This window comes from Perognathus longimembris, chromosome 17 (genome assembly GCF_023159225.1).
Source record: "Perognathus longimembris pacificus isolate PPM17 chromosome 17, ASM2315922v1, whole genome shotgun sequence".
Taxonomy (NCBI): Eukaryota; Metazoa; Chordata; class Mammalia; order Rodentia; family Heteromyidae; genus Perognathus; species Perognathus longimembris.
Genome location: NC_063177.1, coordinates 12,388,540 through 12,405,225, shown reverse-complemented (window position 1 = coordinate 12,405,225; position 16,686 = coordinate 12,388,540). Strand labels below are relative to the sequence as shown.

General features: G+C 44.2%; 1 protein-coding gene across 7 annotated transcripts in view; it reads left to right on the top strand.

Moving 5' to 3' along the window:
* The window catches only part of Pigl (phosphatidylinositol glycan anchor biosynthesis class L), a 75,981-nt gene that overhangs the window by 42,969 nt on the left and 16,326 nt on the right, over window positions 1-16,686 (top strand). For 5 of the 7 annotated variants that reach the window (XR_007213811.1, XR_007213812.1, XM_048366723.1 and 2 more), the window contains one exon: window positions 16,457-16,547. Coding sequence is in view for 4 of the 7 variants with exons in the window: in XM_048366723.1 (XP_048222680.1) it covers window positions 16,457-16,547 (91 nt within the window). In the remaining 3 variants the exon portion in view is untranslated. Of the gene's footprint in view, window positions 1-16,456; window positions 16,670-16,686 lie in introns of those variants that run through there. The other 2 variants (XM_048366728.1, XM_048366725.1) reach the window with 2 other exon arrangements.

Below are 16,686 nucleotides of genomic sequence, written 5' to 3'. Positions count from 1 at the left end.
TAGTCCAGGTCAGAAATAAGCACTAAGCCAGGCTCATGTCTGGAATCCTAACTACCTAGGGTATCTGAGATCTGAGGATTGAAGCCAGAAAAGTCTATGAGACTCATTTCCAGTTAACCACCATTTCCAGTGCCACCAGAAGTGGCACTGTGGATCAAGTGGTAGAGCACTAACCTTGGGCAAAAAAGGTAAGTGACAGCACCTAGGCCTTGAGTTCAAGCCTCAGTACCAGCACATATGTGTGCATGTGTGTGCGTGCTTTCAGAGTCTCCCCCAACTTCCCTCCCTTCCCCCTCACCACACCCCTGTTTTGGGTTCCTGACACCCCTAGCCCCAGATGCCCTAGGGCACTGAATGACCCTCTGGCAATATCATTCTGACAAATGTTTGCCTCAGGTTTGCTCTATTCCACTTGCTTTCTGCCCCAGGGCTCCTCAGACTCTTGAGTTGCTCAAGTGTGTTCGACCCTGAAGTTCACAGAATGAATACCTGTGGAGAAAAAGACTTCCTTTTTCTTTTCCTGGGTAGGAGGACAGTTCTAATTTTCCATGCAACTTTTTAGAGAGTCCCCATGGGATCACCCAGCCAGCATTAGAACCAAGTCAATAAAGGCCTTTCCTTCCCCTGCTGCCCTCCCTTCTGCTCCTCATGGCCCACATTCCCCAGTCTCCTGCTTACCGAACTTAGGCCTTCATCCCAGCTTTGCTTTCCAGGAAGCTGAGGCTAGAATCTCTGGAGACCTGAATACATTTCAGAACCCTTTATGTAGAAGTTCTCAGACATTTTGTTTTCAAAGTTCAATTTCTTATATGTATTTCCTCTTTGCTATGAGTCTTATTCTTTTTAAGAAAACAAGCAAAATTCAAGGTTAGAGATTTGAGAGGATTAATTCATTGTACTTTAAACTTGTAAAGCTCAGGCTGGGGATGTGGCCTAGTGGCAAGAGCGCTTGCCTCGTATACACGAGGCCCTGGGTTCAATTCCCCAGCACCACATATACAGAAAATGGCCAGAAGTGGCGCTGTGGCTCAAGTGGCAGAGTGCTAGCCTTGAGCAAAAAGAAGCCAGGGACAGTGCTCAGACCCTGAGTCCAAGCCCTAGGACTGGCCAAAAAATAAAATAAAAAAATAAACTTGTAAAGCTCATATGTATTAATGCTTTCTTTCCTTTTACTCTGAACACACTCCAACAATTCTGTGTTAGCTTTAACATTTTTCATAAGCCACAATTCAGGAAGTTAGAGAAATTGCTCCCTGGTGGTAAAGCAACAGAACTGCTGACCTCTTTCTGCTCTAATTGCAGTGAATATGGTATCTTTGCTGCTCTGACTTCAGTCTTTAAGCTTCTCTATTTCCTTAGGACAAACTTCTAGAAGTACAGGATCAGAGGGCACACATAATTGCATTGACCAACTTGACTTATTGTAGCAACTAAACGCCCACCAGTAGTATGATAGTGTCCCTTACCTGTGCCCTTCTTCAAACAGACATCTTCCTTCACTCTTGTTTCTTTTGTTCTTTTTTATTTATTTTTATTTTTTGCTGATCCTGGGGCTTGAACTTAAGGCCTGGGCACTGTTCCTGCTTTCTTTTTGCTCAAGGCTATCCCTCTACAACTTGAGCCACATATATGTTGGGAGGGGATGATTATTTGAAGCTAAAAGTCTCGGGGACTTTCCTGCCTAGGAAAGGCTTTGAACCTTGATTCTCAGATCTCAGCTTTCTGGATAGATAGAATTACAGGTATGAGCTATGGGCATTCAATACAAATTTTTTCATTCTTTCTGAGAAACAGAAAATTTCACTGAATATAGGCAAATTATATTGGCAGTTTGCATTTCTTCCTTGATATAGTATATTTTCTTTAAATAATCACACACATCCCTTGTGGTGTTGGAGATCAATCTCGATTCTTGTAGACAAGCACTCTACCACTGAGCTATAATACACATCCATAGTCCCAACAATTTTTTCTATTTTTTTTTTTTAGACAGGGTCTAGCTATGTACCCCAAGTTGCCACAAACTCATGGTCTTTTTGCCTCAGCCTACAGAGTACTGAGATTACAGGTGTATACCACCACATCAAGTTCCCAACAGTCTTAATAGGTTTTTTAAAATATCTTAAATAGTCCTCGGATTTTTTCCCCCAGTCCTGGGGCTTGAACTCAGTGCCTGGGTGCTGTCCCTGAGCTTCTTTTGCTCAAGGCTGGCACTCTACCACTTGAGCCACAGCTCCACTTCTGGCTTTTTCTGTTTCTGTTTATGTTACTGAGGAATCTAACCCAGGGCTTCGTGCATGATAGACAAGCACTCAACCAGTAAGCCACATTCACAGCCCCATCCTCAGATTTCTTTGGTAACAATCATGGAAGTTCTGCCTTATGTTCATTCTCTTCTGCTGGCTGTCATTTGGGAAACACCACCTGATTGATTTAAGTGGTAAAGTCATGGACTGGTAAGGTGTAATGCCTCTGAATTAAAAGGTCTAGGTCTAAGTATGGCCTTGCCAAGCCAAGCACATTCAGAGCTTCCATTTTATCACTTCTGAATTTAGGGGTAGGCAAGATGAACCCTGTTGACTGTGATTCCCTTCAAGGGACAGTGGCACATCAGGTAAGAAGGACTACTCATTCACTGCCTGCTGTGGCCCTCAGTTATAACTGCAGTAACTGACTTTCACCACCCACTTGCCCTGTTCAGTCCTACACAGTTGTCATTTCAGCTTTACCTGGACAACACCTGGCCAGGAACTTGGCTTCAATTCTCCTTCTCCATCTGTTTCAGGCAGTCACTCCATTTTACTTTTTCTGTTTTTAGTAATACTGGTGTTTGTACTCCTAGGCCTTTATCATTGATCCGAACTAGCAGTTCTTTTTTCTCTTTGCCCTGGTTATTTTTGATCTAGGGTCTCACTTCCTGCCTGGGCATATACTGGTACTATGATCCTCCTGCTTTTCATTTCCTACCAGAGCTGGGATGACAGGAGTCATCCCAGCTAGGAGACTAGCATGCCCCACTTCTTTCATTGAGATTGAGTGCTGTGGACTTTTCTGCTTGAGCCAGCTTGGTACTCAAGTCCTCGTGATCTCAGCTCCCCACGTAGCTAGGATGACAGGCAAGAGTCATTGGTGCTTGGCTCCACCTTCATGTCTTGGAAAACTCATCCAGACATATCAGCATCAGGAAAATTCTTTATTTTTTCATTAAAATTCTTCAAAGAGCTGGAAGCCAATGGCTCATGCCTAATCCTAGCTACTCAGGAGGCTGAGATCTGAGGATCACAGTTTGAAGCAGAAAAGTCCATGAGACTTATCTCCCATTATACAGAAAAACACCAGAAGTGGAGCTGTGTCTCAAGTAGTAGAATACTAGCCTTGAGCAAAAAAACTAAGGAACAGGTATCCAGGCTCTGAGTGCAAGCTCCAGTAATGGCATGAAAAAAAAGTATTTCAAAAAAGTCTTGCTGGGGCTGGGGATATGGCCTAGTGGCAAGAGTGCTTGCCTTGTATACATGAGGCCCTGGGTTCGATTCCCCAGCACCACATATATAGAAAACGGCCAGAAGTGGCACTGTGGCTCAAGTGGCAGAGTGCTAGCCTTGAGCAAAAAGAAGCCAGGGACAGTGCTCAGGCCCTGAGTTCAAGGCCCAGGACTGGCCAAAAAAAAAAAAAAAAAGTCTTGCTATAAAAGCCATGAATGGCCTTGTTAATATTTAAAAGAGCATGAAAAAATTATTTCAAAGAAATTCTTGCTATAAAAGCCATGAAGAGGCTGGGAATATGGCCTAGTGGCAAGAGTGCTTGTCTCGTATACATGAAGCCCTGGATTTGATTCCTCAGCACCAAATATATAGAAAAGACCAGAAGTGGCACTGTGGCTCAAGTGGCAGAGTGCTAGCCTTGAGCAAAAAGAAGCCAGGGACAGTGCTCAGGCCCTGAGTTCAAGCTCCAAGACTGGCAAAAAAAAAAAGTCATTAAAAGCTATGAAGAGCCTTGTTAATAATTAAAAGAAGTTTCTAGGAACTCCTTTTTTTTTTTTTTTTCCAGTTCTGGGGCTTGGACTCAGGGCTTGAGCACTGTCCCTGGCTTCTTTTTGCTCAAGGCTAGCACTCTACCACTTGAGCCACAGTGCTACTTCCAGCTTTGTCTGTTTATGTGGTACTGAGGAATTGAACCCAGGGCTTCATGCATGCTAGGCAAGCACTCTACCGCTAAGCCACATTCCCAGCCCTTTCGGAACTCTTAAGTGCAATACTTTTACTACCCTTTCCTGTAGGCCTGCAGATGTCTGAATTTGAAAAGCAGTAGGCTGCAGAAATTGTTTCAGACAACCTATCTGTTGCTGGAGCAAATCCATGGCCCAATTCTTGCCTTAGTCAGATAGGGTAGGTGATGACAGATGGTTAGGTTTGGCTGCTCCTTGGGGCTTGACTACTACTATCATACTGGTTTTGAATGACATATGGGTGATTTCCCAGGAAGAGAAATTAGTTAACAAGGCAATATGTGTAGTCTGTTCTATTTCCCACCATCTTCCTAATGACTATGTAGCTCATCATAGAAGTGAGTAATTGTTTTGTAATCAGGTTTTCCCAACCATAGAAGTAATTGAATTAGACTTGTCTGAGAGCATATAAGGATCAGGAAGTTAGCATAAAGCACCTTGGATTTTTAGAAAGCCTAGATTTGATATGAGTTGTTACTTCCTAGTTTTTCCTTACAGCCTATGAAATGCATCTCTTCTTTTTGGTTCTTGTGCCTCAACCTGTTCTTTTGTAGAACACTCCCTTGGTGCTGTACTCCTTGAGAGTTCACCATTTTTCTCTACCCTTCATAACAATTCTTACATGTTCTTTCTCTGTCCCTTTTTATAAATGATAAATGTGTACGTATTAGGAAAGATAAATCTTTTTTGTGTATATGTGTGTTTTGTTTTTGATGGTACTATGGTTTGGATCAGAGCCTTAAGCATGGTAGGCCGATGCTCTAACACTTAAACAATGCCCCATCACTGTTCTTTGCTATTTGGTTGTTTTTTGTGTTTGTATGCTGGTCCTAGTGCTAGAACTCAGAGCCTGAGTGTTATCTTTGAGGCTTTTTTACTCGAGGATAGTGCTCTACCACCTGAGTGGCAGCTCTACTTCTCAATTTTTAGTGGTTAATTAGAGATAAGAGTCTCATGAGGGGCTGGGGATATGGCCTAGTGGCAAGAGTGCTCACCTCGTATACATGAAGCCCTGGGTTCGATTCCCCAGTACCACATATACAGAAAATGGCCAGAAGAGGCGCTGTGGCTCAAGTGGCAGAGTGCTAGCCTTGAGCAAAAGGAAGCCAGGGACAGTGCTCAGCCCCTGAGTCCAAGGCCCAGGACTGGCAAAAAAAGAGTCTCATGAACTTTTCTTCCTAGGCTGAGTTTGAATTGAGATCCTCCTATTCTTTGTCTCCCAACTAGCTAGGATTATAGGCCTAAATTGTTAGCACAGAGCTTGTAATTACATGTCTTTATTTTGTCACAGGAAATATTGAAAGATACATACAAAGTTACATGTATGGGTGTTAAGTACAGCCTTACTAGAATACTAAAACCTGGAAGCAAGCTAAATAATTGATCATATGGAGGGAGCCTTTTAACAATTGCATCATCTACAAATGAGGAATTAGTTCTGCTGTAAATACCAGAAGCCTGAAACTGTGGTAAGAGCCAGTATGCTGTCTGGCTTAGTCACCAGAACCCTCAGGACCTGAGGCTGTTCTTTTTTTTTTTTTTTTTTTAAATCACTCAGTTGCTCTGTCTTTCAAGCCTAAGATTACTTCATGAATAAAAATGACTACTCTGATTCTAATTAGTGTGTAAATTCCAGCCAGCAAAGAGAGGAAAAAGAAAAACAGGGAAAGGTCATTCACCAGCTGTCTCTTTAAAAGTCTGGAGGCTCTGGCCTGGGACTGTGGCTTAGTGGTAGAGTGCTTGCCTAGCATGCATGAAGCCCTGGGTTCAATTCCTCAGCACCACATTCACAGAAAAAGCCGGAAAAGGCGCTGTGGCTCGATTGGTAGAGTGTTAGCCTTGAGCAAAAATAAGCCAGGACAGTGCTCGGGCCCTAACTCCCAAACCCCAGTACTGGCAAAAAAAAAAAAAGTCTCAAGGCTGATTCCCAATAGTCTTGTTTACATTCAAACCAACAAGGCTATCAGAGCAGGACTGTTTATCAGAGAAGAAAAACTGGACAGAAGGTTATTATTTGGGCCCAGACCTCAAGCCATTTCATGGAATTTTAAGCAAAGAACAATTCATGTAGTTGGTGAAAGGAGCCACTTTTTTCACACTTATCTGCTTGAAGTTTTCAATTTTATAGTTCCTCAGAAATAAAACTTCATATTTACATAGAAGGGAAGAAATCCTTTGAAGCATCTTACATGCATAGAACAGTTTTCAGGGAGTAGTGTATGTCCTTCTAGTGAATTATCAAAACTGAGCATAGTTTAAGGGACCTGTGAGCTTGCAGTTAATGTCGGAAGTGAAAACAACACACAGAACTGTGCCCACTGAATTTTGTAGCTCTATGCACAATGCCTCATGGAGGAGATAGCACTGAAGGTGGGCATGGAGAATGTGCTAGACAGGAGAAGAGTAAGGAAAAATCTCAAGTTACCAGAAACCAGAATCAGTCAGTCTATTGACACAGAGCAAAATGCTCTCCTTTCCTGACTTCAGTGTCTCCACCTCTCTGGGAATGCTGAGAATGCTTCCATGCCAGACAGACTTGAAAGGAAGTGACACAAATTTTGCAGCTACTGAATTATAATAGCCTAAAATCAATGAACATTATTCCTAGTAAGGATGAATATTGTCTCCTCTCTGGCTACCAGAGAGCAGTAGGAAGGAAAACATTACAAAATAGTAAGGGGAAAAATCTACATGCAAGGTGCAGAGCAATAGAAAATATACCAAAATTTCAAAAGATCATTAGATATTGTACTTGACTGAGTTCTGCTCAGGATTTTGGTGGGATGGTTTTGACTATCTAAACATTACTTACAATTAAGCCTTCTTCTCTTTCCTAAAAATTACAATCCGTGGCTGGAAATGTGGCTTAGTGGTAGAGTGCTTGCCTAGCATGCAGGAAGCCTTGGGTTCAATTCCTCAGTACCACTTAAACAGAAAAAGTCAGAAGTGGCACTGTGTGGCTCAAGTGGTAGAGCACTAGCATTGAACACATGAAGCTCAGGGACAGTGCCCAGGCCAGGAGTCCCAAGCCACAGGACTGGGAAAAAAAAAATGTAATCCATGAGCATTACTTTAAATGCACTTGGAAATGGGTTACAGGGATGGAGATATCATTTAGCAGTGTAACACTTGCTTAGCATGCACAGGCCCAGGATTTAATTCCAAGCCCGCACTCTACTTCTTGAGTCACAGCAACACTTTGGCTTTTTCTGTTTATGTGGTGCTGAGGAATCGAACCCAGGGCCTCATGCGTGCCTGGAAGGACTCTACCGCTAAGCCACATTCCCAGCCCATCATATGACCTCTTACCTGTTAAGATAATTCTTACCCAAAAGTCAAATGATAAGGGGCTGGGAATATGGCCTAGCGGTAGAGTGCTTGCCTCATATACATGAAGCCCTGGGTTCAATTCCTCAGTACCACATATATAGCAAAGGCCAGAAAGGGCACTGTCGCTCAAGTGGTAGAATGCTAGCCTTGAGCAAAAAGAAACCAGGGACAGTGCTTAGGCCCTGAGTTCAAGCCCCAGGACTGGCAAAAATAAATAAATAAATAAATAAATAAAATATATATATAGTAATGCCAAGTCACAAGACCACCACCAAGATGACCACTGAGACTCAGACATTCTGAAATGCAATAGCAAGGCAAGGCTTTATTTAAGTGAGCTGCAACTCGGACCTCGTCCTACCCACCGACACAGCGGAGGTTAGGAGGGAGCCTCAAGCTGTGATTACACAGGGCTTATAAAGGCAAAGAACAAAGTTACAACAATCAGGTGTTCAAGCAAGATTAGGATACAGGTACAAATCTGATTGGCTCAGGGTTCGATTCTAGGGGTGGTTAGAGTTAAGCATTCCCAGCGGTTAGAGTTCTAGACCAGCTGGGCCCTAATGGGTTTGTCCTGGGTCTGCTCACAGGGCCTGCTTATCTCAGGTTCACGTGGTAAAGTGGGGTTCGCGTGGTAAAGTGGGGCCTGACTTCAAAGTCTGGCACTTCATTTCCCCCTTTTTCTTTTTGGTACCTTGGGAGCCAATCATGGCTCCATTCTGTCCATTTCAATGGCTTGCATGTCTAGGGGATGATATAGAGGTAAGGCATGGGCCATTAGGGCCCAAAGTAGTATCTGAAAATAACTCTGGTCCCTCGGTTTTAAAGGGGGGCTGATGGATGAAGATCATCCATCTTCTGTAACTTCTTCAGGCTGACTCAGGGGCGTTGACCTTACCTAGCCAGGAACCTATAACCTTACCAAGGGACTGCAGGATTACTGCAAACTGAAAATTAACTTTCAGCTATACAGACTTACCATTAGCTGTATAGTGTTTAGTATCCAAATGTAAGCAACAAAATAATACATAAACTTCTCAGCTGTGCTCTAAGGGTCGGGTGGCTATACCCGTATTCCTGAGCAAGCCCAAAACTACCTAAAATAAGGGGGTCACCTCACTTTGGAGTGAGCTGCCAAAATAACATCAACACTAGCCAGGGTAGTAAGGAAAGAAGGCAAAAAGAAAATTATAACAATATTCAGTCTAACTTTTTCTTGAGGCGATGGCGAAGCGGCTGAGTCGGGTGCTTGGAGACCTCCCATGTTCCACAACGGTATCTGTCATCCAGGGCAAAGGGGTCAGCTGGCCTGGCGTGGAAGCAATGAACCCAAGTGGCGATGCCATCTAGGGTCCCTTCCACCGTGGTTCTAAGGATTTGGGGTTATGCCTTCGGACAAAAATCCAGTCCCCTGGTCTGAACAAATGGGGGGTAGGGACAGAAGCAGAATCATATAATGCCTTAAGTTGGGGTCACATATTCTTGTGCACGAGCTGCAATCGAGTTTACACAAAAATTCAGCATCATCCAAATCAGCAAGCAATTCAGTCTGAAGGCTAGGGATAATGGGCGGGGGTACCTGTACATTATTTCAAAAGGAGTAAAGCCAAGCTGAGAGGGAGAATTTCTTACTCTAAGCAGAGCAAAAGGAAGGAGTGACACCCAGTCTGCTCCAGTCTCTAAGGCCAATTTAGTTAAGGTCTCTTTTAGAGTCCGATTCATTCTCTCTACCTGTCCTGAACTCTGGGTTCTATAAGCACAATGCAATTTCCAATCTGTCCCCAGTGCAGTGGCTATTCCCTGACTTACTTTTGAGACGAAGGCCGGTCCGTTGTCCGACCCAATGGTGGATGGGAAGCCATACCTGGGTAGGATTTCTTCCAGGATCTTCTTAGCCACTACATTCGCAGTCTCATGCTTTGTTGGATAGGCTTCAACCCATCCTGAAAAGGTGTCTACAAAAACTAGCAAATATTTGTAATTTCTGTGAAATCTGCTTCCCAATACACGCCTGGCCTATTCCCACAGAAGCGAGCTCCTTTAGTAATCTATTGATTGGGGGCATTGGCAAGCTGACAGGCCTTGCAATTTATCCACTCCAAGCCTTCTTGGGACTACTGGGGCACAGGAGGCAAAGCTTATGGCCCCGGGTCTACTAAAGTCTGTTCCCAGGAACTCTGACTTGTCTGGCTGATTTAGGCACAGGGATTTTCAGCATGGTCTACATGCATCTGACAGCCAACGCTTGCTCTCTTTTAATATGAAGCACAGATGGGTGACTTCAGGTTTACAAATTTGTGCCTTTTAACATTCTAGTTTGTAAAAGCATTTTCTTGACTGGCTGGGGAACTGATCTCTGATGACCTAAAAAGTTACCTTTGCAGGCCTTTAAACAGATCTAAATAAGGACACAATCTCAGGTCTACAAGCTTTCTTTCCTAAACAGATGTATCAGCTTAAAATTCTCACTGCCAGTCAGAGCTTTGAGTAAATGCGGGGGGTTGAGATTTTAATCCATCCTCTCATTTGACAAACTTACCCTTACTAACCACTATCACAGATGACTGGCAAGTTCCTGCCCAGTAGACAGACATGGGCATTGGAAAGGCATGCTTATGAACTATTCTAGGACTTCCCGGCTTTGATTAACTTTTGAAAGGCCAAACAGGAGTGACTCTAGGATCTGACACCATCTCTGCCATCCAAGCAGTGGCTTACTGCCTCTGGATGCTCCATCACTTTTGTCCCAGGAGGAGTGACTTTTCACTGGACTTGGACTCAGGGCCTGAGCGCTGTCCCTCAGCTCTCCAGCTCAAGACTAGCACCCTACCACTTTTGAGCTCCACACCACTCCGTTCCCAGCACTCTGCTGGCTGATTAAAGACAAGTCCCTCACAGGGACCTTTCTCTGCCTGGGCTGGCTTCGAACCGCAGATTTCAGATCAGTGAGTCTTACAAGGGGCCACTTTACTCCAATTATAAGCAACAAGGTGGTACACACAGAAGTAGTTTTTAAGCATGCTCTTACCTGGAACTTAGTAAGGGTCAGTATTAGATCTCCACAAACTTGTAGGAATCACCTGTGCTTCTCTGTGGGCCTGCTACAAAAAACCTACAAAGAAGCTGGAATGGCAATTAAACATTTTGGTAGCCATAATTCTCCTGTTCTCACTTTGCAATAATTATTTAGGACAATTTTACTTCCAAATTTCTTATCTAGAAATGTATTCTTGATTTCCAAAGCCTTTTTAACACTAACACAACACTTTAGCTTTTATCTGCATCGAAAAAACTGAAGCTCACAGGCATTTTGAAACCAGGTGCCGCCCTTTGCCTACGGGCTGCTTGTTTCAAAAGAGCCTCTTTTTTTTTCCTTCAGTCCCAGTTACTGCATGGCATGAAGACCTTTGAATTTTTTTTTTTTTTTTTTGGCCAGTCCTGGGGCTTGGACTCAGGGCCTGAGCACTGTCCCTGGCTTCTTTTTGCTCAATGCTAGCACTCTGCCACTTGAGCCACAGCGCCACTTCTGGCCGTTTTCTGTATATGTGGTGCTGGGGAATTGAACCCAGGGCCTCATGTATACGAGGCAAGCACTCTTGCCACTAGGCCATATCCCCAGCCCGACCTTTGAATTTTTAATGCAAGAATTACAATTACAGAATTAGAAATACTTATCCATTCAGCTTTCCAATATATTAGTGAGAAACATTGGCCCATTTCTTCCTACATACAGAGTTAATGAGAGTTTACTTCTACCCCCATTAGTTTAATATATATCCTTTTAAATCCAAATTTCTGACACTTAGCTCTGATTTTTTAATTAAACATGTTTTTAACTATAGTTCCTCTTTAAAACAATGCAATAATCCTTTAAAGCATTTGGTAATGCCCAAACTTGATGACCATTTGAATTTAAACTTAAACTTAGTTTTGCATCATACTGCAGTCTTGAACATGTTCACACTCTGGTTCTGAGCTATCTCCTTAACCTCCCTCTAGTGAGCTAGAATCAAGTCTAGAGGGCTAGATGGAGGTTCCCATGATAGAGCGTTACCCATAGCTGTGATCAGATGTTCAGTCCAAAAGGCTATAGAAAACAGAAAACAAAACAACTATAACAATATAAAAGGAGGAAAATACAGGCAAGAACAAGAACAAGAAAAAGAAAAACTGGAGATCTCCCAAATTGGCCCACACAACCTTCCTGCAAGGGTGCAGAAGGAGTGGACTCAAATTGAAAGCGGGGCTCCAGAGGTCCCCCTTTAAGGGTGGGGAGTCTGGGGCATCCCCCAGTCTCCCCAGGATTGCCGAGTAGGCGCATCTGCTTCAACAACCCCTTCAAGAAATAAGCAAAAGCAAAACAGACAAACAGACACATTACAGGACAAAACAAATGAACAGGGCTGTTTCCTTACCTTCGGAGTCTGGGGTCTCGGGGGTCTCTGGGGCTATCCTGGACGAGCCCCCAAATGTAATGCCAAGTCGCAAGACCACCACCAAGAAGACCACCGAGACTCAGACATTCCGAAATGCAAAAGCAAGGCAAGGCTTTATTTAAGTGAGCTGCAACTTGGACCTCGTCCTACCCACAACCACAGCGGAGGTTAGGAGGGAGCCTCGAGCTGTGATTACACAGGGCTTATAAAGGCAAAGAACAAAGTTACAACAATCAGGTGTTCAAGCAAGCAAGATTAGGATACAGGTACAAATCTGATTGGCTCAGGGTTCAATTCTAGGAGTGGTTAGAGTTAAGCATTCCCAGCGGTTAGAGTTCTAGACCGACTGGGCCCTAATGGGTTTGTCCTGGGTTTGTCCTGGGTCTTCTCACAGGGCCTGCTTATCTCAGGGTCACGTGGTAAAGTGGGGTTCGCGTGGTGAAGTGGGGCCTGACTTCAAAGTCTGGCACTTCATATATATATATATATATATATATATATATATATATATATATATCACATGTTGATGAGTAGTGAAAGAAACCCTTGTGTGGAGAAAGAAGCCCTTGAACAACTGTTATGGGAAATAATTTGGAGGTTCTTCAAATAATTGAAAATAGGGCTAGAGATGTGACACAAGTGATAGAGCACCTGCTTAGTGTAATGGGGTCCCCCCAGGGGAGGAGACCACAGTGTAATGAGGTCCGGGGGGGCGTGGGAAATTCCCCATCCCTCTAAGAGTCCACCACTCAGAGTCTCAAGTAAAAAGATGGATTTATTGGGGAAGTAATAAGTATACTGACCAGGGTCACAGCCCAGACTCCGGAGCTGGGACTGCATGCCCCGGGCCACGCTACGGTGGGGTTATAAAGGCAGACACCACATGGTCAAGCCTGCCACACGCAGGTGGCCAATGAGGTTACAACACTTAAAGAGCATGCCAGGTCACTCGCAGTTGGCCAATGGAGTTACAATCTGCCTCATAGCAATTGTTTGAACCAACCTATCATTTTAGTTAGACTTGATGAAGGCGCATACACCTACTCTTGGGTTTTAACAGGTTTAACCTTGAGCGTTCCACTACTCCATACAGTTACCTAGGTAACCCTTCTTTCTCTGAGGTCACACCCTAATCCATCTGGACACACTCTAATACACTTGACACACCTCCCACCCCAGGCATTGCCTGGGAGTGACTCTCTAGCCTGCCACACATGCTTTCCAATCTTCTTAATAGAGCTAGTCAACTCCAGTCAGCTCAGGGGGGGAAGAATGTCCCCCCAAAATCTTAGTTTCAGCAGATCCAAAGCGGCCTTCCAGCAGGAATCAGCTGCGTGTGATGGAGTCCCATTTGTGTTTGCCACGGTAGGGGTACTCAGGGTGAAGATGTAGATTCTTCCAGGTGACTGTCATGACATCCTTTATCTTAACCCAAATAGGATGGGTAAGGGATGCCAACAGCCAATGATGGTGCTGGCCAGATCTGACCTCCATATTACACTAAATGACAAGATATTCTGCTATTTGTAACAACATGGCTGAGTACTATCCTAAGTGAAATAAGTTAGAAAGACAAGTACTCCATAATCTTCGGTAAATGTGGAATCAAAAGTCCAACTTGTGGGCTGGGGATATAGCCTAGTGGCAAGAGTGCCTGCCTCGGATAAACGAGGCCCTAGGTTCGATTCCCCAGCACCACATATACAGAAAACAGCCAGAAGCGGCGCTGTGGCTCAAGTGGCAGAGTGCTAGCCTTGAGCGGGAAGAAGCCAGGGACAGTGCTCAGGCCCTGAGTCCAAGGCCCAGGACTGGCCAAAAAAAAAAGTCCAACTTGTAGAAACAGAGAGTAGAAAGATAGTTTCCAAAGGCTGTGGAGTGGGAAGGATGAGGAGATCTGGGTCAAAGTATGCACTTATTGATTGATTGATTGATTGTCCTGGGGCTTGAACTCTGAGCTGCAGTGCTGTCCCTGAGCTCCTTTTGCTCAAGGCTAGCGCTCTACCACTTTGAGTCTCAGCACCACTTCTACTTTTCTGGTCGTTAATTGAAAATAAGAGTCTCCGGAACTTCCCTGCCCCGCCTGGCTTTGAACTGTGATCCTCAGATCTCAGCATCCTAAGTGGCAAGGATTACAGGCATGAGCCACAGGCACACAGCCCAAGAGAACATTGTTTAAGTGGGCTGGGGATATAGCCTAGTGGCAAGAGTGCCTGCCTCGGATACACGAGGCCCTAGGCTCGATTCCCCAGCACCACATATACAGCAAACGGCCAGAAGCGGCGCTGTGGCTCAAGTGGCAGAGTGCTAGCCTTGAGCGGGAAGAAGCCAGGGACAGTGCTCAGGCCCTGAGTCCAAGGCCCAGGACTGGCCAAAAAAAAAAAAGAGAGAACATTGTTTAAGTGTTCTTTAACACACACACAAAACACCTGTATGAAGTTTGGGATATGTTAATTAGCTTGATTACAAAGCAAAGAGAGGGCTGGGGATATGGCCTAGTGGCAAGAGTGCTTGCCTCATATACATGAGGCCCTGGGTTCGATTCCCCAGCACCACATACACAGAAAATGGCCAGAAGTGGCACTGTGGCTCAAGTGGCAGAGTGCTAGCCTTGAGCAAGAAGAAGCCAGGGACAGTGCTCAGGCCCTGAGTCCAAGCCCCAGGACTGGCCAAAACAAACAACAAAAAAAACAACCTAATACAAAGCAAAGAGAGTTATATCTACTCAGTGATCTTAAAGGTATTGCTTCAGGACCTGAGCTAAAGAGAGATAAGAATCTGTTTATACGATTATTAATAATGAGGGCTGGGGAGCTGGGAATATGGCCTAGTGGCAAGAGTGCTTGCCTCCTATACATGAGGCCCTGGGTTTGATTCCTCAGCACCACATATACAGAAAATGGCCAGACATGGCGCTGTGGCGCTGTGCTAGCCTTGAGCAAATAAAAGAAACTAGGGACAGTGCTCAGGCCCTGAGTCCAAGCACCAGGACTGGCCAAAAAACAAAAATAACAGAAATGAATCAAATTGAAGTTTTGATCTTAAATCCGGTGATATACCCAACGATTTCAGAGGTGGGAGGAAGTAAAGAAAGATATAGCCAGGTGGCCATACAGATACATTTCAGATTGGTCTGGCAGAGACTGGTCCTGTGATATGATAGATAATCCCTAGTATTGACACTTTGGCTTTGCAGTCACATTTTTACATCTAACTCTGGGCACCTTGCAAGAAAACTGCTTATCTTTATCTTTCCAAAGGATGTCTGTGGGGTTAGAGAAAGTAACAAACTTCATACTGGTGGCTCACGCCTGTAATCCTAGCTACTCAGGAGGCTGAGATCTAAGGATCACAGTTCGAAGGTGGCTCAGGCAGGGAAGTCCATGAGCCTCTATCTCTCATAAACTTCCAAAAAGCTAGAAGTAGAGCTGTGGTTGAAGTGGTAGAGCTCCAGTGTTAACCAAAAGAAGCTCAGGGACAGCACATAGGCCCCATCTTCAAGCTCCCCCTCCCCCCCCAAAAAGTAACAGACCTTTATACTTTTGATCAAAGCACTATTACATTATATATATTATTTGTATATGCTATTATACATTATTTGTGGTACTAAAGATAGAACTCAGAACCTCATGTAGCACTTTACCATGTAAGCCATGACCTCACTCCTTATTTATATTTTTGTCGGTTGTGAGTCTTGAACTCAGGTCCTTGGCTCTGTCGCTGAGCTGTTGGTGCTAAAGGCTAGCACTGTACCATTTAGAGACACAGCTCCACTTCCAACTTCACCCCTTCTGTCTTTTTTTTTTTTTTCAATCTTTCAGATAGAGTCTCATGTTAAATACTCAGGCTAGCCCTGAAATGCTGTCCTCATGGCTCTGCCTCCTGAGTAGCTAGTATTATGGAATGCACCACCACACGCAGAGTTTACTATTATTATTATAAAGTGCTTATCACCTTTTCTTCTTTTCTTGTGTTCTTTCTTAATATATCTGCCTTTCCTACTTATGGACAGCAAGAAGCCAAAGCCCAAGGATATTGGGTAGAATTATGCATTTATTTCTAATTTTTTTTTCCGTTTTTTTTTTTTTTTTTTTGCCAGTCCTGGGCCTTGGACTCAGGGCCTGAGCACTGTCCCTGGCTTCTTTTTGCTCAAAGCTAACACTCTGCCATGAGCCACAGCGCCACTTCTGGCTGTTTTCTATATATGTGGTGCTGAGGAATCGAACCTAGGGCTTCATGTATGGGAGGCAAGCACTCTTGCCATTAAGCCATATTCCCAGCCCTATTTCTAGTTGTTTTATGTTTGTAAATTGTATCTGTTTAACTGAAATCTGAATACTTTAAGGATAAGGAGCTCCCCAACCACCAGCATAATTCCTGTCAAGTCATGGGCATACATCCCCTGGAGCTTAGAGAATAGGTTGGGTCTGGTTAGAAGAGGTGTTCTAATTGTGCTTCTCACTTACAGGGACTTCCCCGATGACCCAGGAGTACAGTGGAACACAGAGCGTGTGGCCAGCATTCTCCTCCAGTATATAGCAGTTAATGGTATCAACCTGGTAAGGGAACACCTCCCTGAATGGAAAGCCCAGGGTCTCCTACCTATCCTATCAGTTTGTTTCTACAAATCAGTCAGTGCTAGAGTATCTCAACTCCCAGCCTGTCAGCATCAGATACAGCTCATAGTACACAAGTGAG